Below are 23,290 nucleotides of genomic sequence, written 5' to 3' on the forward strand. Positions count from 1 at the left end.
AGCTCGGGTCCGAGGCAGGGAAGATGGCAGTCGGCGACGAGGTCGTGGTGGGATCGCTCGTCGCAGGACCCAAGCCAGCCAGCCATTCTCCTCCCCCAGGGCATCAACAATTTCCCCCTTTCCCCCGCGCTGAGATAGTGCAAAAAGGGGGCCCCGTTCCCACCCCACTCCAAGCGGTGCCAACGAAACCCGCGAATGAGCACGAAGTCGGGGCACCGCCGGGCAGCCACAGTTGCGGCTCGTCATGAGGACGCGGGTAGGACCCACCCGGTTTCGCAGACCTGACCGCTCCTTCAGGTCCCGTGCACACATTGGCCAATGGGCCCATCTGCCCCCTTGCCTATGAGGGTGGCTTCTTTCCTTTGCTTTTGAGTAAATGTGTGTCGGCGCCGTCTGTGAAGTAAAACTGTACAAGTGTTGCCGTGTGTTCGCGTATTTGGTCGTAGCTCTGCATTGTTGTTTTTGTTTTAAATCGATATATGTGCATTCTGACTGTTTGACTGTATGTGTGCTTTTCGTTGGCTGGGTAATAAATGTGCATTATGTTGAATTGTTCCTCGTTTCGCTGCGTCCTTTCCTTCATTTGAATCTCCATCTTGCTTCACGTAAAGGGTTCGTAGTGGGCTTAATACGCCCGATAATTAATCGGAACTGTCGAGGCCGATGATAAAACCGCTCGGTTATCCCAATAGCACGGAATTGACCGCTTAAGCAGTTCGTGTCCGCAGTCGACCTGCGGCGAGGTACGATCGCCCGGTTTACCATCCGCGTGGGTACTTAGGTGGGTCGAGTTTGGCGAACAACCCTATCCTACGCGGGTGGCCGATTGGCACGATCGTGGTGAGATCGAAAGGCCCACCCGTGACTGGCTCCGGGCGATAGTTCCCGGAGGGTCACGACAGAATTGTCCGTTCCGGTGGGCGAGGCGGCCGCCATTCGAGTCGAGCAGCCGATCGCACGCCGGCGGGCGCGAATTCGCAACAATATTTTCCTGGAGATTTCAGCTTATGGAAGAGTGGTGGTGTTATATCTAGTACATACTTTTCTCATATTATAACTTGTAGTTACTGTTCTGAAGTAGCATAGTGTAGAGGGACAATGGCCAAACTATAGAAGGTGGTCGACCCTGATAAGCCAAGCTCCTCAGGTAAACAGTACCCGACCACAGACTGGAACAAATGTGTTCTGTGTCAGGAAGACACAGATGAGATGCTGACATGTCCATATAATTCAGCATGTGGCACAGATGGGGCAGGATACAGGACCATAGCTGAGCATCTTGTAGCATTCGACAAGATCAGTTGCCTACCAAGAACACTAAAACTGTCACAACTGGATGAGGGTCATGGCATCGAGGCAGCATTCCGGGTTCACAAAGCCAAATGGCATGACTCCCGCAGATTGCAGTATAACAAAACAAAACTTCAGAGGGCTGAAAAGAGGAAAATACACCACAATGATGGCCCAGAAACCCACAAATTCACCCGTCAGAGCATTGAACGTGAAACTCATTCAACATAGACATGCTTCTTCTGTTGAAAATCTGCAGCAAGAGATGCTTTGCGTAATGCATCAACATTCGAACTTGACATTCGTGTGAGGCAGTGTGCCCTCAAACTACAGGACAAACACCTCCTATCCAAACTCAGTGTTGGAGATCTTATTTCCCAAGAGGCTAAGTACCATGCTCAGTGTCTTGCCTCTCTGTACTACAAAGTGAGGGACACAAAGGCACAATAATCTAATGTAGACACTGTTAACCGTAGAATTGCATTCACAAGACTTGTCGCCTATATTGAGGAAGTGCGTATGGACAATATGGTTGCACCAGTGTTCAAGGTAACAGACTTGGTGAATCTGTACAGTACCAGGCTTGAACAACTGGGGACACACGTGACGGGGTGTGTACACTCCACCAAAACTCAAGAACAGAATACTGGGTTACTTCCCAGACATGGATGCTCACAAACTAGGATGAGACACGGAGTCATCTTTTTGTGGCAGCGGAAAGAAGACAGAGTGGGATATATGGACGACCTTCGATGATGTCACAAGAGCCTTCTGTGCCTTGGCTGCCACCCCAGACACCATAGACAACTGGATAGAGTCTCTGGAGTGATTCGTGGTATTGCTCTATGACCACACTAGCCACCTGGAATCAGTCAATCAGGCATGCAATCACCTGTTCACCCAGAAAGGTAGAGACATTGAAGGACTCCCTGCAACACAAGCAGCACTGATTCAGCACACAAAGAGGGCTGCCTACCAAGCTGGTCGCTGCTGGGGACAGATGATTTTTGCAATCCCGGAACTCCCATCCCCAGGTGACTGGGGGTGGAAGAAGAAGGATACAGGTGGATGGGAAGTTCACTGGACCACACTGCCAGAAGTGACCCAGGCTTGTCGAGAACTCATGCGCTGTGGATGCAAAAAGGGATGCAGAGAACAGTGAAAATGTGTCAAGGCAGCACTTCAGTGCACTGCCTTTTGCCACTATGGTGGACTGTGTTCTCGAAACTAACATTACATTTCAATGAAAACCTGTAATATTACCATGGAAGGCCTTACCTGGTTAATAATGGAAGACTGTCGTAGACTTGCCCTCACCACTGACATGCCAAACAACAATGGGGCATGCACCATCGATTTGCAAGATTCAGCATAATCTCATGAACTGTGTGCTCATATAAATAAACTACCAGATATTATAAAGGAAACATTGCGAAGAGTGCATTGTACTCTCATGAATATGTCACAGTTTCAAAACATGTACATATATAACTCCACCAATATTAAATGCGTTTATAATTTTACTATTATTCATTTCCCTGAAAGCTAGATATATGTAGTTAGGTAGTTGTTAGAGTAGTTATAGCATGTTTTAAATAGTACCACTGCATTCCTCATCCTTGAAAATGTACGATTAGCCACCAGAATCAATATCCTAGCTGGTCAAGAACCTGAGCTACTGGTAAAATAACAACCGGTGGCAGCCATTTTGGAAAGTGGCCACCATTTTGACGACAGGACAAATCTGTGATGGCCCTATAGCTAAATATCTTCAATAGGTCATGCTCTACCAGTGTGCCAAAGCTCATGCTTGTATCATCAAAGGCACAATCCATTCCCATATCTGTGGGAGTAATTGGTTTTTGGGTAAATCCATTATGGCTGCCAAACCATGTGGCCTATGATGTCATGTTTGTGAAGGTTTTGCTCCTCATGGATGGACAGTCATTCAAGTAAAGTGTTGCCTCGATCAAGTCAGCCATTTCAGAGAAGAAGATTTTTGAAGGTTAAAAAAAAAGGCTGCCTAATCACATGACCGATGTCATCTCTTTTGTGGACCAACTTAACAAGGAAATAACAAGAAAATACAACACAGGTGGAGGCCATTCAGCCCATAATGCCTGCGCAAACACCACACCAACCCATCCACACAAGATCTAAGGAAGAAAATGAAAAAATTGTGATTCATTCATGAAATTAAAAATATTGTTTGTTTGATTGGATTTTTGGGGTTTTTTTGTTGGTATTTTTTTTTTAAAGAGTTTTTGTAGTTTTTTATTTTTTTTCCCTTTTCGTCCCCTCAGGGGATGGTGCATGGGCCTGGTTAAAAATACACAACATCAACCACACAATCCCCCTTGACAAGACCTCCACCAACGGCACTCCGAACACATGCACACAATCATCCATCAATGCTCAAACTACGGAAAAATCTTATCAACATCCCATACCACTATATCTCCTTAACTTCCAGGTACCTATTTAGTTCTAATTTAAACTTATCTACTTTTTCTGCTGCCACGACCTTTACAGGGAGGCATTTCCGTGCATTAACTACTCTCTGAGTAAAAGTTCCATGCCTTGCTACCGTCTTAACTATCCTCTTCTTTACTTTCAAGCTATGGCCCCGAGTTCTATCACTGTCTACTCTGTTGAATAATTCATCTGCACTTATTTTATCTATACCTTTCATCATCTTAAACATCTCCATCATATCTCCTGGTAACCACCTCCATTCTCATAAATAAAGCCCTGTCTCCTTCTGCCGCTCCTCATAGCTGAGTCGAGCCAGACCCGGAATAAATCTCGTAGCCCTGCTCTGAACCCTTTCTCTAGCATCTATGCCCTTCCAGAACTGTGGTGACCAGAACTGCACACAATATTCTAGATGTGGCTCTCACTAAATTCCTGCACAATATTAACACCACCTCTTTTGATTTATAAATGATCCCCCTCCGAATACAACCTAAAACACTTTGCTTTACCTATAGCTGCCTGGCACTGTGCTGCCTGCTTACCTTCCATATCTATTACCACCCCCAGATCCGTCTCCTGTTTGACATGCTCCAAAATTACCGTTCACATCCTTTAATCTCTATTTTCATTGTTGTTCCCCATCCCCAACACCATACACTTTCTCAGGTTAAATTCCATTAGCCAATCTTTTGCCCAATCTGTACAAGTATCAATACTTTCCTGTATCTGTTCAACACCCCCTCTGCTCTCCACCTCACCTCGAAGCTTTGCATCATCTGCAAATTTGGAAATCTTACTCTTTACCCCATTACCCCAAATCATTCATGTAAATAATGAATAGTAATGGTCTGAGTACTGATCCCTGAAGTACCCCATTACTTACATCCTCCCAGCAAGACATCCTCCCACTCACAGCCACTCTTTGCTTCTGACCATGAAGCCAGTTTGCAATCCAATTAGCTACCTGACCAGACACTCCACAAACCCTCACTTTGGCTAACAACCTCTGATATGGTCCCTTATCAAATGCCTTTTTAAAGTCTAGATATACTATGTCCACTGCCTTTCCATCATCCACTCAATCAGATACTGCTTAGTAGAACTCTAAACTATTTGCTAAACAGGAACTACCTTTGGTAAACCCTGGCTGACTACCTTAAATTAGTTTGTATTTGTTTGAATGGTTCTTCATCTGGTCCTTAATGTCTCCAACACCTTCCAAATTTATCCTTATATAACCATCTATTTTTTCACGCTTTTCAGATTAGCATTCTACATATGCAATGATGATGTCATCATGAAGGAACTGATGACATTCTAAAAATCACACCATTCCCCAGAAGGAGTACCTGCCATGTACTCCAAGTTTCAAATTTTTCCTTGATGTGGTTTCAAGATACAGAGGTCCAAAGAATTTCCAACATGGCTGCCACACCACATGTTCTATTATGTCATAATTGTCGTTGAAATATTCTACATGAGAAGTCGCTCCTTTGCTGTAAATTTCGTCTGAAACTGACAAGCGGTTGCAGAGAAAACACAAAAATTCTGTGTGGACAAACAAACAGACAAACAAACAAATAAAAATTTAAGAACGACTGGTCCAGCAGTTTGGGCTGTAGACGACCAGACAAACAAACAAACAAACCAACAAACAAACGGAACAGACCACCATACTTGACCAAATCGAAGATTTCACCAAGTAACAAGAAGAAGACTTTGTGCAGAGCATGACACTTGCAAAATCCATAAACCAAATTTGACCTGTAAAATAATTGGTGGTTGAATTCAATGACCAAATGTGCAACTCTTCAAATTTCAAGTGAACCGGATGCAAATTTGATTGTTTTAGAAATTCGGCCTATGTTGACATTTTTGCCCGTGTGAACCTCCAAAATAATTGGTGGTTGAATTCAGTGAAATGAAATATACAGGGTGAGTCAGAAGTAGCGCCTAATTTATGTCAGTTGATTGTTTGTTTGCCATTTATATTACAGTGTACAAGAAAGTCGAAATGAATGAATGACATGTTTATCTAACCATTTATTCAAGAAAAAATTGTGATGGAACTGTACCAAGCTGTTTTCCTTGCAATTTTCAAAGTGCCGTCCCTCGTGATCGATGCACAATTGCATCCAAGCAAGCACAGAGTGGCTCACACGTCTGCAGAGTTCAATATCAATTTCCTCAAACTTTGCAGTGATTTGAGCCTTCAATTCCTGAATCGTACGAGGCTTTTCATGATAAACAAGGTCTTTCATGAGCCCCCAAAGAAAGAAATCTGGAGGTGTAAGGTCTGGGGAGCGTGCCGGCCACTGGATCGGACCACGGAGGCCGATACACTTACTGGAATAAAATTAATAATAGTCAAGACAGTTATTAACAATATGACTTCCCAGAAAGAATCTGACAGCCAAAAAAACAGAAATTGGGCACTACTTTTGACTATATATATATATATATATATATATATATATATATATATATATATATATATATATATATATATATATATATATATATATATATGGTGAATATACTGATTCTGGCTCACTTTTCCCCATGTAAATGAATGGGGGATTTTCAGCGATTCATATTTTTGTCCCTAAAAATAAACCCCCTTTTTATCCCAAGGTATATTTATTTGTCTCCCCTTTTAACCGAGGGACACTTTTTTTTAAATAACCAATGCAATAAGATAAAGATTTGTTCAAGTAGTAATGTGATTTGTTAAAGGTGATTCTAAAGAAATATTTGAAACATGTAAGCTGAGGGACACTCTTTTTCAAATAGCCAATGCATATTGTTTTGCTCACTCATTGAACCTATAAAGATTTGTTCATTCTCAAATTCCTTCAATAGTTTAATTTTCTTTGCACAATAATCCCCATCTAAAATATTTAAAAAGAAAACATTTGAATCTTTATATTTTTTAAGATACCCCTTTTGTGCTATTACAAAATGATAAACTTATCTTCATGCTCTTGTTTGACCACCTCCTGAGCCTCAGATAATTTTTTGCATAAGCCCCGCCCACATTTTCATTAGCTCCTCCCACTTTTCCTAAGCCCCACCCACTTCTGACGAGGTATTTTTCATAAGCCACACCCACTTTTCCTCGTCCCCGCCCACTTTCACTAAGCCCTGCCTACTCTTACATCATTTCCAGTTCATCTCTGACTCTCAAATAAATCACGAGAAAATTCTACAATGTTATGGTTTTGAAAAATTTCCGAACGAAGGCTTGCCTGGGCTTGCCCAGGAAATTTCCAAAGGAAACCACCCCCACTGGTCTTTCTCAAAAAATGTTCAACCCAGACTCCATTTAAAAAAAAAAGTTTCTGACAATGGAGTGCTGTACTGTGCTTGAGTGGGATGAGCTTGCTTGTAGATAGACTATTTGTATGGAACTAAACCTTCAAGTTGATGAACTTGATTCAAACCTCTTATCTGTTGAGGTAAGATTTTATTTTCCTATTTTCAAAGTTTGATTGAAGCATAGACTCATTTAATAATTAAATAACTTCATTAATACATTATTATTTTCTCTCACAGGAAATTGTATCTGAAATACAAAATGAAAATACTGCTTTTGCTACAACTTGGGGCGAAATTGTTGGCTTGGTTGAAGACCATATGAGCGACCAAGACCCACAGAACGAGCTCGTCCTTGATGACCCAACCAAAGAGTTATACCTTGGAGACCTTGTGATCGACCAAGACCCACAGAACGGCTCGACCTTGATGAGCCAGAATACAAGTTTTACCTTGGAGACTCACAAATTTTGAAAAAAATCAGGAAAAGAGATCTGCCTTTATGGTTTAAATAACTACCTTGGAGACTCAGGAAAAGGGATCTGCCAAGATGGTTCTAAATATGGGACCTTCCTTGGAGACTCACAAATTTTGAAAAAAAATCAGGCAATGAGTTATCCCTTAGAGACTTTGTAAGTTGGTTTTATTTTGGAGACTTGAAATGTGGGTTCTGGCTTGATAACTCACAATGTGATACATATCTTGGAAACTCAACAGGAATGTGGTTATACCTTGAAGACTTGGAAAGTTGGGTTTATTTGGAGAGTTAAAATGCTATCACTCTTTGGGATCTAAATCTATCGATGTAGTTCTTTGTTGGATGGTGCTTGATGGGAGCAAGATCAAGAAAGTTCTGGGAAGAAAGTGCTGGCTTACTCCCCCTTTCTATGTCATCAAACCTGAAAGCCTAAAAAGACAGAATTGGAAGAAGAAAAAAAAACATAAAAAATATATATTGTTAGTTCTGGGAAGAAAGTGCAGGCTTACTCCCCCTTTCTACATCATCAAACCTGAAAGCCTTAAAAGACAGAATTGGAAGAAGAAAAAAAAACATAAAAAATATATATATAGGTGGAAATCTCATTTTGAAAAAGACATTGTGTTGGGCGAGGGTTGGGTTGGGGTTGAGATTTTGAATGTGAAGGTTGGGTGAGGGTGAGGGTTTTGAATGTAAGGGTTGGGGTTGAGATTTTTAATGTGAGGGTTGGGAGACACACACACACACACACACACACACACACACACACACACACACACACACACACACACACACACACACACACACACACACACACACACACACACACACACACACACACACATCAACAAACAAAAGTTAAGCCTTGACTCTTCAGTTGAGGATTCTGTGTTTTGGGTTCACAGATTTAAGAACGTCCTCCCTTGACACACATTATATACGGCAGATTCCACCCGTTATAAACCTCGCACTTGGCCCTCGAGTGTCCACAATGGTGTATAGTAGGAGGGAGTGAAGCACCAACCCATTGCACACACACACACACACACACACACACACACACACACACATACATACATACATACACACACACACACACACACACACACACACATACATACATACATACACACACATCAACAAACAAAAGTTAAGCCTTGACGATTCAGTTGAGGATTCTGTGAACGTCCCCACTTGACACACATTATATACTGTTATATACCTCGGACTTGGCCCTCTAGTGTTCACAAAGGTGTATAGTAGGAGGTAGTGAAGGGACAACCCTTTGCTCCCATGGGTATTAGATGCTTAGTTATGTCTTTTGCAATTCCTGTGAATAAAATGAACCTAAAATCTCTTCCCTTTCTAAATCATATATCTTATAAGTCCAAGGAACCGTACCTATTACATAAACAATTTTTAAAAGTTTGTTCGTCCATCGTTTAATATAACCTTTTTCAAAATGAGATTTCCACCTATATATTCTTATGATATCACCAACTTTGAACTTAGGTTTTCTGACATTAATCTCTTTTTCATATTTTAATTTTGTAAATGTTTCTGATGGTTTCATATTCGTTGACGTGTGAATCGTGTCATTATACTTATCCACAATATGCTGAATAAAAGATGACTATTGTTGTAAACTGAGTTGTGTGAATTTTTTAAATAGTCTCTCTTTTAAGGTACGATTAAAATGTTCAACAACAACGGCTTTTCCTTCAGTGAAGGTACTGCATTATGTAATACTGTTATTTCTTAGAAAATTCATATTTGTCTTGTTATAAAACTCTCTTCCCTCATCAGTCCACAATTTTTTAGGTTTTCTCTTACTTTTATTAAATATGTGTTGAAAGGCTAACATAAGAGTGTTACCTGTTTTGTTTTTCAAAGGGACAACTCCTTAAAATTAAAAGTATCTACTCCTTAAATCAATAACGGTTGAAGCATACTTGTACCCCTTATCATTATTGAGTTCAATCAAATCAGTGGACCAGATATAATCAACTTCCTTGGAAAAAACCTTCCTTCTCTGAAACTTTGTTAATATTGGTCATTCAGTCTTAATGACATCATTGGAGCCTCTAAGTTTTTTGAATATCCATGTCCAAGTTTCAATTTAGCACTGATCATCTTCTTCACAATGAACCGATCAACTTTTTCTCTCAAGGTTGGATTTTGTATCAGAGACAAATTATACAACATTTCTCTATCGGCTTCATGCTTTTCTTCCAAAGTTGTGTTATTCCCATAATCAATATCGTGTCTCATGCACACTTCATCAACTCTATTGATGGGTTTACTGCATGATTTAGGATTGTCTGCCTCATCTAATCTTTTATCCAAGTTTGTGCCTGGACCACAGAAAGAATACCCTGGTAGATGTAATTCCCCTGGTATTCCAGTAGTTGTAAATTTACTTCCTGATAAAAACTTTTGTATATCTCCTCCACATTTGTGTTTGGAGATAAATTGATTTTTTTTTTTTGAACCACACACCGAACATATAACTTTTTGTTATTTTTATGATAAAATAATCCTGTTATTTTTACTTTTAATGTATGAAATATTTTTAGTATTAGTTTTCTTTTTACATATGAGACAATAACTCATTTGTTTATGAGAAAAATTCCTGCAGAGTGCAAAAACCTTTTTCGTTTCCAACATGCACATTTGAATCTCAATTTTAAAAACATAAAGAATCCTTAGAAATGCCTTCACTCTCTCCTCCATTTATTTAAGAAAAAAATGAAAAACTTGAATTAAAATGAATATCTTGCCGATGTCAATAGTCTTGTCAAAAATATTGCAAATAGACTTGTCAATTCTTTGTTTTCCTCCTCGGTGGGTTGAGTTATTTTCTGTAAAACCCCCAATCTTTTTAAAATCTCACTGGTTTCCATATTTTCATATTTATTCATTCTCGCTCTTTCCTCACTCTGCTCCCTCTCCTCCTTCTCTCTCTTCTCTCTCTCCTCCTTCTCTCTCTTCTCGCTCTTCTCTCTCTCCTCCTTCTCTTTCTTCTCTTTCTTCTCCCTCTCATCCTTCTCTCTTCTCTCTTTCCTCCATCTCTTTCTTCTCCCTCTCCTCCTTCTCTCTCTTCTCCTTTTCCTCCTCTTCTCTCTCTTCAACTCCTTCCTCGTCAGTGACTATCCTTGAATCGCTTACACCCCATAGAATATCATGCATATTCATAAGGATTTCTTGTTATTCCTGTATCCAAACTAATTTGTTTTTACAACAGGAAACCAAAAAATAACTTTTGAATTTCTAAAAGAGCCTTACGTTTTCTTAACTTTATAATTTTTCATTATTTAACATTCTAATTAAATCCAAAGTTGTTGGTTTATCAACATCAGCATAATGCCAATCTTTTATTGAAAATACCTCATTCTTATGTTGTAGAACAAATTTATTAAAACTATCAAAATAATATTTGTCTTGACGATGAAAAATACAAACCCCATGAGAACCGTTCCCATTATTATCTTCGAAGTTCATAATAATATTCTTTATATGTTTAAGCAGATTTGTTAATTCATCTCTCATGCAAATAACCACATTATGAATGTTTAATTTCTTACAATATTTGACAAGTTGTAAATTTGATGTTGTATTCTTTCCAAATTCTTTAAACCACTCATCAATGCTCATTAATTTATTAGAAAGATATAATCCATTACCTCTTTTAGTTAATTTCACACCTGCTTGTGCGATAGAAGAAAGCATATCTCCAACGAACAATCTCGCTTTATCAGGCAGGCCTTCAAGTTGTTCAGCAAAATCTACAATTACACCACTTCCACTAATTTGTTTCTCCAACTGTTTGTTTTGTCTTTCCAATTATTTTTGAGCCCGGAGTTGAGCTTCCTTTCGTTGGCAGTTTTCACCGCTGTTGAAATACCACCCGTCAATGCTCCAACCCCACTTAAACCAGCAAATAAAGGAATTAGAAATGGGAGAAATCCTCCACTCGTCTCTATTATTGAATATTTTTTCAACATTGGTTTTCTCATTTTAATTTTAAGTGAGCCAGTATCGTTCAAGATTTTAACCTGTTCTCTTGTGAGCAAAACATCAATTCTTACGGCTCCTTTTCTCTGAATTGTATTTTCACGTTAATCATACAAGGCTTTTGATTTTGAACACAAGATAATAGTTTATGAAGATTTATTTGATTAACGTATACCCCAGTTGGTGCTTTGCCACTCATTTATTAAACAAAAAATTATGTGAGACTAATCATAACATCATTATCTGTATTAATCTGCAATTCTGTTTCTTCCAAAAGCAAACAATATGTCTCAACTTCTTCACTCTCTCCTCTTTCAATGTATAGGGAAGTATCCACTCGATTAAACCTTATAGTTTCCTTTTGAGCAATCAGTTCAAATGCATAGATTGTATACAAACTTTTAAAAGCTGTCATTTCCAAAATAGGTTCTTTATTTCCATTACTTTCACACACCTTTTGGTAAGACTTGTATGCTTCAGTATAAACATTTTTTCCCCAATTAATTTCAAATATATCTCGTAGATAAAATGTTTCATCTTGAGAAACCTGAAGTTGTTTCACCTTAGCATTATCAATCAATGCATTATTCTTATCAGTTGCAGTATCGCCATCTGTTTTTTTTTTTAAATGATCCACAGATATCGTGGCTTTCCTTCCAGAACACCCAAATTCCATGTGTAAGTGGTTTGGTTTAGTTTAACGTGTTGACATCTTCTTTTGAGAATGATACACTGAGTGGTTTCTTTGAGTGAATTCTTCAATTCAACATCTCTTCTGTTTTAAGATTAGGAGTATATTCACTAATATACCAACTCATATCATCAATTACAAATTTATTCTGATCACCAAAAGCACGAGCAACTCCAAAAAGTAATCTATTTTCATTATCATTCCCATGTAGTTGAAATCTAATTTTAAGATCATACAGAACTTTGTCATGATCACAAAATCCAAATATACCTTAAAGAGGAACTGCCACAGAAAAACTATTAACTGCTTTTGTATCATCAGTATACGTTTCTTTCCTTTGAGTATATCCAGGATCTGTGGTTGTTCCCGTTGACATATCAGGAATAAAACCCTCGACAGCCGGCTTTCCCATTCTATCACTGAATGTATATAGTGTAAATTTCATAATTTCAGATACAGCAGAGACATAATCAACCCCTTCAACTTCTTTTGTTCCAATGTACAAACGAACACTGTCAAACATTTTCCAGAAGAAATCATTTACGAGTGTAGCGTTTGTATTATTCCCAGCCTTAGTGAATTGAAATTTACACAACAAGAAACTTTCGGACAGATTCGAATAGGTTTGTTGATTATAATTACTCAAAACTTTTTGTACCATTTGCATTCCAGTCTGTTTCAGTTCTTGCATTTACCTTGAAGTAGTCTTCTTTTTTAGTGGAGTTTGAGATGATAATAGTGTCATCCAAATCATAGATACTATCAATTGCTTCCATACTTCTATTTATTTCAGAAAAAAAGATGTTAAAACTTTTGAAACCCTGACCCAAGCATTTGAATTATTTTCTGTTGTTCTTGGGGGGACAACTGAGTTTTGCCTTTCTTAATTTCTTTAATTGCTTGTAATTTATGAGATTCCTTTTGGGCATCTTTTATGTTCTTTACAGCACCTGCTACATTTTCGACAGAAGAAGCAGTTGAACCAATTCGGTCTTTATGTTTCAGAATAGTTGAACCAAAAACCATTAGAGTTTTAATTATCCCATCTCCTCTAAATTGATGTCTGACACCCCTTTCTCTCTTTGGTTTATAGTATCCTCTACCAAGATACATACCTTCACCCTTGTAGTTTGGGGAAAGGAACATCCCATCCCCTGTAATTATTTTATATTTTCCCAACTCGTGTTTCTTCACAATAACCATCGTATTTATTTATTGGAAAACTTCACGAAGGTGAATTCTGATCGATATAACTTCCCCATTCAAAGAAATCATACGATTATCTTGGTCGGTTATCCTAAAATTTACTCTGTGTATGGTTTTTCCTGACACAGGTAGATAAACCAAATTTTTGGGTTCCATATTGAATTTATAACCAATTGGGGTTGAGTCTGCACTGAATGAAAATATTGTATTTGTTTTTATTCCATCATTATAAGCACCATCAATCAAATCACAGTGAATTAATACCGAGTTTATTCCTGAGGATATTTGAATGACATTATCACTGTAAAACGTTCCATTAGTTTCAATCTTTTTTGAGGAGAAACCCAATAACTCTCTAAATGAATTATCAATTGTGAAATCAACCTTGTTGTTATTTTTAAGTTTAATCGTTGATTTTGTAGTATGTTTTTGAATGTCTATAACAATATTTTTGGTTCATCACCCTGTTCTTTCATAAGACGAGCAATTTCGGAAGATATTTGAGAAATCTCAAATGCTCCGGGTGAGAATGTTATCGTTTTGTATCCACTTCCCGGATTATAACTAAACTTGTCATTTTTCTCAGTTATATTAAAGAAGATATTATAACTTTCCATGGACAATAAAGATGCCTATTATTCTTTTGTTGGGTCAAGTTGTAGTGGGTATGGGAATGAAGATGTGTGGTCGCTTGTTGTGAAATTAAAACTCAGGATTGTGCTTCTCATTTTATTTAATCTGAGATAAAATGTCTTTACATGTAGATTTATTCATTATGTTCATGTTCATCAACTGGTCTAAAATGGCTGATGCTTCATTAAAACAATTGTTATTTCCAGTCTTCTTACTACCAAACAACAATAACAGTCTATTTACTAATTGCGATGGGTCATTTGGAAGAAAACGAATAACTGAACCAAGGATATTTAAAGCCTGAATAATGTGTTTCTCCTTCTAATTTTTCCTACTTTTACCAGAAAAACTAACCCTATAATGAAGAGTGTTCAGCAGATCAATACATTCTCGATCATCATTATTTTTCATATCCAATGGTTTCTCAATATACTATGATTCATCCCTCACAGTTGAACCTTGTCTTCCATCTTTTGTGAGAAGAAACATTAATCTCGGTGTAAGTTTAACAGGAGGTTGAGCAGAACCCAAGAACTTTAATTCATCATTAAATATCAATACCTTTTCTTGAACAACATGAAATATTGCTGGTTGTTCTGTTGGAATGAGTCCTGCTTTGGCTTTTGAATCCGCTGAATATTCATTGTTTTGAAGAGCAGTCACAATATAATCAGGTGGTCGATTAATCTCTTCCAGTTGTTGAAATAAACCTTCATCTCCATATTCTAATTCTCCTAAATGCTCTTATTCTTCCTCCGTCATTTGATCAAAATCTTTTTACATTTGAAGTTTTTTAGGAGTATATTCGACTGTGGGAAATGTGGAAACATCTTTAATTTTTTCTTAGGAAGTTTTTAAAAGTGGTTTAAAAAATTTCTCTTGTTTTCTTTCAAATGCTTCTTCACCCGTTAGTTTCTGTCTGCATTTCTTCTTTATGTCTTCCTGTTGTTTTACAACTTTTGAAACCAACTCTTGATGTTCCTTAAATCTTCTTGCTCTTTCTTTCGCATCCATTTATTTATTGGAAAATGTCATTTCATGAATTGTAAAGATCAACAGGGAAATTTTACTTTTCTTCACCTTCCAAGTGGATGTGTTCAAATAAATCCTTTTCTTTAAATATTTCATCAAATTCTTTTTTAACATTAATACGAGTTGTGATTTCTTCTTCACTTATACTTGCACCTCTGCTTTTCATACGTTTGCGTTGAGTTTCTTCATCAATATCAAAACCGAATGATAAAATCGTCACTCCGCTCAGAGGTTTCATAATTTGTCTCGTTCCTTCTGGATTCGTTTCTAATGTCCCAAGACCACCAGATTTTAGTTTCCTTAACTCACTCTTACAATGTGAATATTTTGTTGTACCAAGAGAAACCTCCTCAAATATTTGACCTTCTTTCCTCAATCGCATATGTTCCTTCACTGAAATATAGTGATAATCTTCTCCTTTTACTTCTCCAGGTCTTAATGCTCTAGATGTTGTTGATACAAAGCGTATCAGGGGGTGCTTTTAAAGTAAATTTACAATATATATCATTTGTACAATGCAAGAACCTTGCTTTATGAAAGTTTTTTTTCCAGAAGCAGATTTACCCAAAAGATTTGTAATAATAGTTGTCATTTATATATGTAATTGTTTATAAAAGATGAAATATATCCCTTAATATCTCATCTTGTTTCACAACAATATATTTATATTTTTCAGTCGTGTGCTTCATGTAATCCCCAAATTTCTTTTTACGACATAATGTAGAACAATTATCTCTCCAAAAATTATTCATGTCTATTGTATTTAACTTGAATAAAATAAAAGTATTAGCATTGTTTCTGATGGAACGATGAGGAAGTTGAAAATATGAGGAAGTATATTGAATATATGAGGATATTATATATATTATTGAATATATGAGGTATATTGTATAATATTATAGTATATTGAATATATGAGGAAGTTGAAAATACGATTGACTAAGATAAATACAATTACAAGAAGAATATCTCCCTCTTGTGTAGTATCTGTCCATTCCGTTTGGTTTCTCTCATTAACACAATCATCAAGGATAACGAGGTTCTTTTTTGATTTATCCAAATCTTGTGGAGATCAGGTGAAAAATGACGATTTTAGAAATTTGACCTCAACATAATGTTTGACCTGTGACCTCAAAGATTACAAGGATTAATCACACTGCCTTTCTCTCCCCTCCCCTCACATTGCCTTCCCTTCCCTTCCCCTCACACTGCCTTTCCTCACCCCCCCATCCCTCCTCACTTCCCCTCTCCCCTCCTCTCTTCCCCATCCTCCTTGCATCCACCCCCTCCCCGACAGCTCATAAGCAGGGACAGACATGCAGGCAGGCACAGACACACGCAGGAAGGGACGGACACATACAGGCAGGCAGGGACGGAAACACACAGGCATGCTGAGCCCGACTGGCGTCTTTTTATGTTACAGATTTGTATATCATTGCCCCTCATGTCGTGATAAACTTGAAAATATCCATTCTTGGTGTGACTGACAAAATAAGTTGTTTGGAGCCATTTATCTGTTACAAGTCTGACGGCTTTTATAATAGACAGTTAAACTTGCATTGCTCGAAAGGGATGTTCTTGTGTGGCTCGCAGTACTCCGACAATTTCACCAGTACCCATGCCATTTTGTCTTTGTTTCCTCCAGCACCGAAGGTGGATGGGGGATGTGTTTTCACCAAAATCTGTTTGTCTGCCTCTTTGTCTGTGAGCATGATATCTCAAAAAGTTATTGAAGGACTTGGAAGAAACTTGGTGGACAGTCTGGGTGTGTGACAAGGATGAATTGCTTAGATTTTGGTGAAAATCATGATCCAGATCTGGACACTAGAATTTTTAAAGTATTTCTTCAACATTGAGAGATCCGGCCAAAACCCATCAACAGCACATCTCAAAAAATGATGGACCGATTTGGATGAAATTGCTGGACAGGTTGGGTGTGTACAAAAATAAGCTGACTAGATTTTGGACAAGGTACATATGCAGATCCGGTCTATCAGTGGGATACAAAAAGTAAACTATTCAACCTGGCAGAGGTAATGCGCTCTCCCGAGTTCGGGTTTAGTTTCCAGTTGAGAGAGACCAAGTGAAAAAAAAATACTTGGTGTAGACTTCTGTACTTCTTTCCCCCTTTACGGTTCACGGTTTCACAACTTGTACCGGTTCCGCTTTCTTGTTGAGTTCAGTTGAAAGTGTTTGGCTGAATCAAGTCTCTTCAAACATTTTCGAGGTTGAAGGCTGATCCTCAAGGATTGATCCTCAAGAGAGAGCATTTTGGATATCAGAACTTTAAATCACAACATTATGGCTGAAGTGCTTCTGCAGGAACACCGACATCTTTCCGAAATTATTTTGAAATGAAATGAAGTTATCTATATTGGGAATTCAGCATACATTAACCAATCAATGATGATACAGACTGTGTATCAAAATAAAAAGTTGCAATCACTACAGAAATTTGTAAAATCAACATGAAAATTTTTTCAACAATAGATTTGATCAAAATATAGACCAATTACTGCACCGTAGTCCAAAGAAGGAAGCCAGACATAACACACAAACACACACATACACACACACACACACACACACACACACACACACACACACACACACACACACACACACACACACTACTGTAAGTACTTACAAAAGTCATTTTCTTTGAAGTTATAACCTTAACTTATAAGCAATTTTCTGATTTCCCAACCACCAATAAATTATATTAATGCTTATTCATAATTAATTTAACAAATAATATTTTTTATTTTATTTTTATCTAAATACGTCCATTATTTAATACTGTCTCTGCAAATATATATATATATATATATATATATATATATATATATATATATATATATATATATATATATATATATACACATATATGAATTCAATAATTTACCTCACTAAAATAATTAATTCATTATTATTATTATATCAAATGCAAAGTAATCGGAACTTGTTTTCATGAAAACCAACCAAACTCAAATATAAGGTGACGATGGAGTCTAAAAACATTTTCACAAGACCTGATCCAACAACCAGCCAAATATCCTCTGTTTAACATGATATAAAAAAACCTCGGCACATTCCACAAAATCAACCTTTAATGAACAAATTCTTGAAAATCTAAGTCGCTGAGTTGAAAAGACATTGTAACCCATTTGAATTGGTACATTGCTAAACGTAAAGGTGTGCAAGACTACAGGGAAACTGATCATCAACTTTCTGATAGACACTTGTATTAAGCCATTCTGTCCAACTCTAACCAACACATCCAGATATGGAGCAACTGTGCAATTATTACCACTCCTGTTTGCAATCAGTTTATCAGAATAAATCTGGTGAAGCTGCCCTTCAAAAAAATTAGTCATCCACACAAACATCATTTACATAACGACATGTAAGAGAGAATATTTTTGCTAATGCTAATTTTTTTTCTCCATCAGTTTCTGCATCAATGAAAATTCACTGAAAATAAGAAAAATGTCTGCGAGTTGGTTGGCTGCAATTCCCACCCATTACCCTTCACCTGTTGAAACATTATCCCATAAAATAACACAAAGATTGAAATAAAATAAAATTAAAATTAAGAAAGCAAAAAAGAAGTCAACAAAAAAGCATAACTTACCAAGTTTTTGAAAGGTTTCTCGACTTTTCACTTTTGGTAACAGTTCATGGAAGGCAATGCAAACTCCTTTGCTTTCAATTTCATTCAGAATCTGAATTAAACCAGTTCGACCAAAATCATCATCCACACCAATAGCACCAACAAACACCCATTTAAAATGGAGCACCAAGTGTGTGACGGCCTCAGCATGGTGCAAGTCACTGGGTACAGTTCTCATGAAAGTGGGGAACGACTGTTTGTCACTTAAACATTTGCAGGCCGCTGCACCACTAACCTATACAAAGGAAAAAGTTTAACATTCTGAAAAACAAGGTACATCAGTTGATGATAAATGTTGATTGTGGTTCACTACCCTCTTCTGCCCATGTACAATGGCATTTGGATGCCTTCCCCACTTTTTAATTTTCTTTTACACATGCTCTCGACTTGTGGAAGAGCGACACAGAACCAATCAGGACACAACACAACAAAGCGAATAACAGGAGAAAGGGCAAACACCAACAGCAGGGTGGAGGGAGAAAGAAGATGGAGACAGACAAACAAGGGACGCAGGTAACGACGAGGGGTAAGGGAGAACACAAAGGGTGGACAATATGGATACATATGAAAAATCAGAGGGGATGACTTTAAATGGTGGTGAACAGCTGTCTTGAAGATCTGGAGGGAAGAATCAGATTGAACAGAATGTGGAAGGTGTTTCCACAGGTGGGGAAAAAAAGGAATAAATGAGTGGAGGTGAGCTGTGATTCTGAATTTAGGCAGTTCACTATGAGGGGGTTGCTGATGAACTGAATGTCTCTTGCAAATACCTGGGGGGACAATGCACGAAGGGGCAGAGGGTGCAAGATCAAAAATGAGGAGGAACAAGACAGAGAGAACACCGACCTGTCGGCAATAGCGAAGTACGTCCAAAGACTCCACTTCATTGCAAAATATTCCAAGTATATTGAAGGACTTTGTTTCCACGGCGTCAAGCTGAGCAAGATGTGAGATTATATATATATATATATATATATATATATATATATATATATATATATATATATATATTATATATATATATATATATATATATATATATATATATATATATATATATATATATATATATATATATATATATATATATATATATATATATTATATATATATATATAATGAAACTTGACAATGACCTTCATCAAACTTGGTGTACCAAAGTTTATTCATGACAAAAGAAAAGTCAGGCTCTAAAGGGGTGTAAGGGGGGGGGTTTCACCCCCAAAATATGTATTTTCCTTCTTCTCCGAAACCACATGCGCAATTACGATGAAACTTGACCACAACATTCATCACCCGTGATGTACCAAAGTTTGTTCATGCCATTAAACAATTTGAGTTCTAAATGGGGTCTACAGGGGGAGGGGTGTGGGGGGATTGACACGCAAAATAGGTGTTTGCTTTATCCTCAAACTACACACACAATTCTTGTGATACTTCACAATCTTCATCACCAGGGATGTACCATGCAGTTCCTGGCATGGGTTCATTTGTCATTTTCTCTGCATCCTGTCATCAATTGCTCCCTTCAAAATTTCAACGTAGTGTTTGCTATACTTCTCGGCCTTGTCTAGTTTTCTTGTAAGATGCTTCAGATGAATCAGAGTGAGTTTTTTGTTGTTGGGAAGATGAGGACGTGTCTTGAAAGGCAGCGGTATCTCATAATGGCGACAATAATTTTGCTGAATCTCCCTTTCAAGGATGTGTTGGGATAGCACGTCATTATGAGACACCTTTTTCATTATGTTTCATATGTGCGAAGTCCGACTCCAACATGCATATGGCATCTAAAGGCATCAGCACTGGGAGCTCTTTGACTGCTATCTGATGGTAGAGTCCAGTGACGTCTTCGGTATCAACACGAGGTGATGCACATCGTACGATGCTCCAACTTAGGTCAGTCTTTTTGGCAGAAGGCTCATTATCATGTCTGGTAATAACTTTATGAGCTGCCAGAGCTCTGGAGTAGTCATACCCAACAAGGACTCCTACATGACATCATAATACCATGGGTGTAAGCCTGGAACTTTTACCACTCTTTTCTCCAAACATATTCTGTTCAAACTTCCGAGATCTTCACATTATATGTTATATGTATTGTTGCGGTTGAGGAAATTCACAAACCACCATTCAGGTCCCGTAGGTGAGATATCTCTGTAAGTACATGTGTAGTTAGCCCCAAACCCGTTGTTTCGAGGGAATAAATGTGATTCATTCGGGCTGCGATGCTTCGAGATAGCCGTTTTTCTGTTCTATCTTTATTTTGAACCAACCACGTCTCAACCGCCATCACACAACAACCACCAACCACAACTCCGCTTCACAACAACAACAACGCCAACAGCCACGATCTTTACCTTCACAACTCGCTCCCGCAAACATCGCATCACCGCCATTCAAAACGTCGCCATGGCCATAAACCACCACCATAAACCCTCCACCACCTTCACCTCTCCTCCTTCTGCGGCCATTCCCGCACCACTTGTGAGCACCGGGCGTCGGGCTGTCCTGGGCTCGTACGGGATGCGCGCCGAGCCGCGAGTGCAAAATGCGGCCTTTCCGAGGAGAATTCGGATCAGGAATCCTACACGCCCACTTCTGATCCGTCCAATCAGCAAGCGTGGTGCGGTTTGGCCCCGCCTCCAGGCGCGTCGGTGTAGAATCGAGATATGCAAATTCTAGGATCAGGGGAGACTCACGCCCCTTTTTCCTTCGTCCAATGGGCAAGCCTGGCTCCACCCACGAGCTCGTTCTGATCCAGAAATTTGCATATGGGTTCTCCTGCCGGCCTATAAAGCGCCGAGCGGCCAGCGAATTTAAGAAGAGAGCCAGTCTGGAGAGGTCGGAGAGCTAAGTGGAGCTCACAGTCTGTCGGGGTTCGGAGTCTGTCGGGGAGCAGCAGAGTGAGGAAGCCTGGAGCCTGGAGCGCGGTCGAGTCGGTTTGAGCGCAGAGTCGGCCTTGGAGGAGCGGGGAGTGAGTCGGGAGGCGAGTGCGTACAGGTGGTTTGCTGCAGTCGGCTGAGGAGAATGGGGGAAGAGACCGAATAGCTCGGGTCCGAGGCAAGGAAGACGGCGGTCGGCGACGTGCTCGCAGTGGAATCGCTCGTCGCGGGACCCAAGCAAGCCAGCTATCCTCTTTCCCCAGAGCATCAACAATTCCCCCCCCTTTTTCCCCCCACGCTGAGATAGTGCGAAAAGGGGGCCCCGTTCCCACCCCACTCCAAGCAGTGCCAACGAAACCCGCGAAGGAGCATGTAGTCGGGGCACCGCCGCGCCGCCACATTTGCGGCTCATCACAAAGACACGGGTAGGATCCACCCGGTCTCGTGGACACGACCGCTCTTTCAGGTCCCGCGCAAATATTGGCCCACAGGCCCCGTCTGCCCCCTTGTCTTTGAGGGTGGCCCTTTTCTTTTGCTTTTGATTAAATGTGTGATTGGCGCCATCTGTAAAGTAAAACTGCTTAAGTGTTGCCGTGTGCACGCGTAGTCGGTTGTAGATCTGCATTGTTGTGTTTCTTTTGTTGCAATTGCTGTAGGTGCATAATTGTTGTAATTGTTTATGTGTGCTCTCCGTGTGCCGCAGAATAAATGTGCATCATGTTGAACTGTTTTCCCGTTTCGCTTCGTCTTTTCTTTAATTGAATCTCCATCTTGCTTCACGTAAAGGGTTGGTCGTGGGCTTAATACGCCCGATAATTAATCGCAACCATCGAGGCCGACGATAACACCGCTCGGTTATCCCGATAGTACGGAACAGGTCGCTTAAGTGGCCCGTGTCCGGAGTCGACCTGCGGCGAGGTGCGATCTCCCGGTCTACCCTCCGCGTGGGTACTTAGGTAGGTCGAGTTTGGCGAACAACCCTATCCCACGCGGGGGGCCGGTTGGCACGATCGTGGTGAGGCCGAAAGGCCCACCCGTGACTAGCTCCCCGCGTTAGTCCGTTAGGGTCACGACAGAATTGTCCGTCCGGTGGGCGACGTGCCGCGATTCGAGTTACGTGGCCGTTCGCACACCCGCGTGCGCGAATTCGCAACAGTATTTATGCAGGTGAAAGCGGATTCAAAAAATCGAATATCATTATCATAATCATAATATTAATATAATCATAATATAATATCATGGGCATAAGCCTGGAACTTCAAACACACTTTTCTCCGAACATATTCTGTTCATACTTCCGAAATCTTCACATGATGTGTTCCATGTATTTACGCAGGTGATAGTGGATTCAAAAAATCGAATAAGGATAGAATTTTCAAAGAGGGAGTCTATGACGTCACAATCAGCAGCATTCGGCGGCAAACTGACGGCCGGGTCCCAGACGACGTGCTTTACTTAACTAAGTCCATGAGTTTAGGACGTTTGTTTAACTCAGCATTTTCGACTTTTATCCTGCTATGTTGATAATCTGTTGATGGAGTTAATATAGAAATGATGAATATGTCAAATCGTTCGTGGTACTCATCCGACATTATGTGTTA

General features: G+C 39.2%; 1 protein-coding gene across 1 annotated transcript in view; it reads right to left on the reverse strand.

The window, feature by feature from the left end:
- LOC147035710 (extracellular calcium-sensing receptor-like) overlaps positions 1-23,290 on the reverse strand; it is a 48,386-nt gene that overhangs the window by 6,891 nt on the left and 18,205 nt on the right. Inside the window, exon 3 of the mRNA XM_085869167.1 lies at positions 18,769-19,042. Within this exon, the coding sequence (XP_085725293.1) occupies positions 18,769-19,042 (274 nt within the window). The remainder of the gene's footprint in view (positions 1-18,768; positions 19,043-23,290) is intronic.

The sequence above is a fragment of the Eptatretus burgeri genome, chromosome 1, assembly GCF_056783735.1.
Source record: "Eptatretus burgeri isolate ZD-2024b chromosome 1, Ebu_testis_v1, whole genome shotgun sequence".
Classification (NCBI taxonomy): domain Eukaryota; kingdom Metazoa; phylum Chordata; class Myxini; order Myxiniformes; family Myxinidae; genus Eptatretus; species Eptatretus burgeri.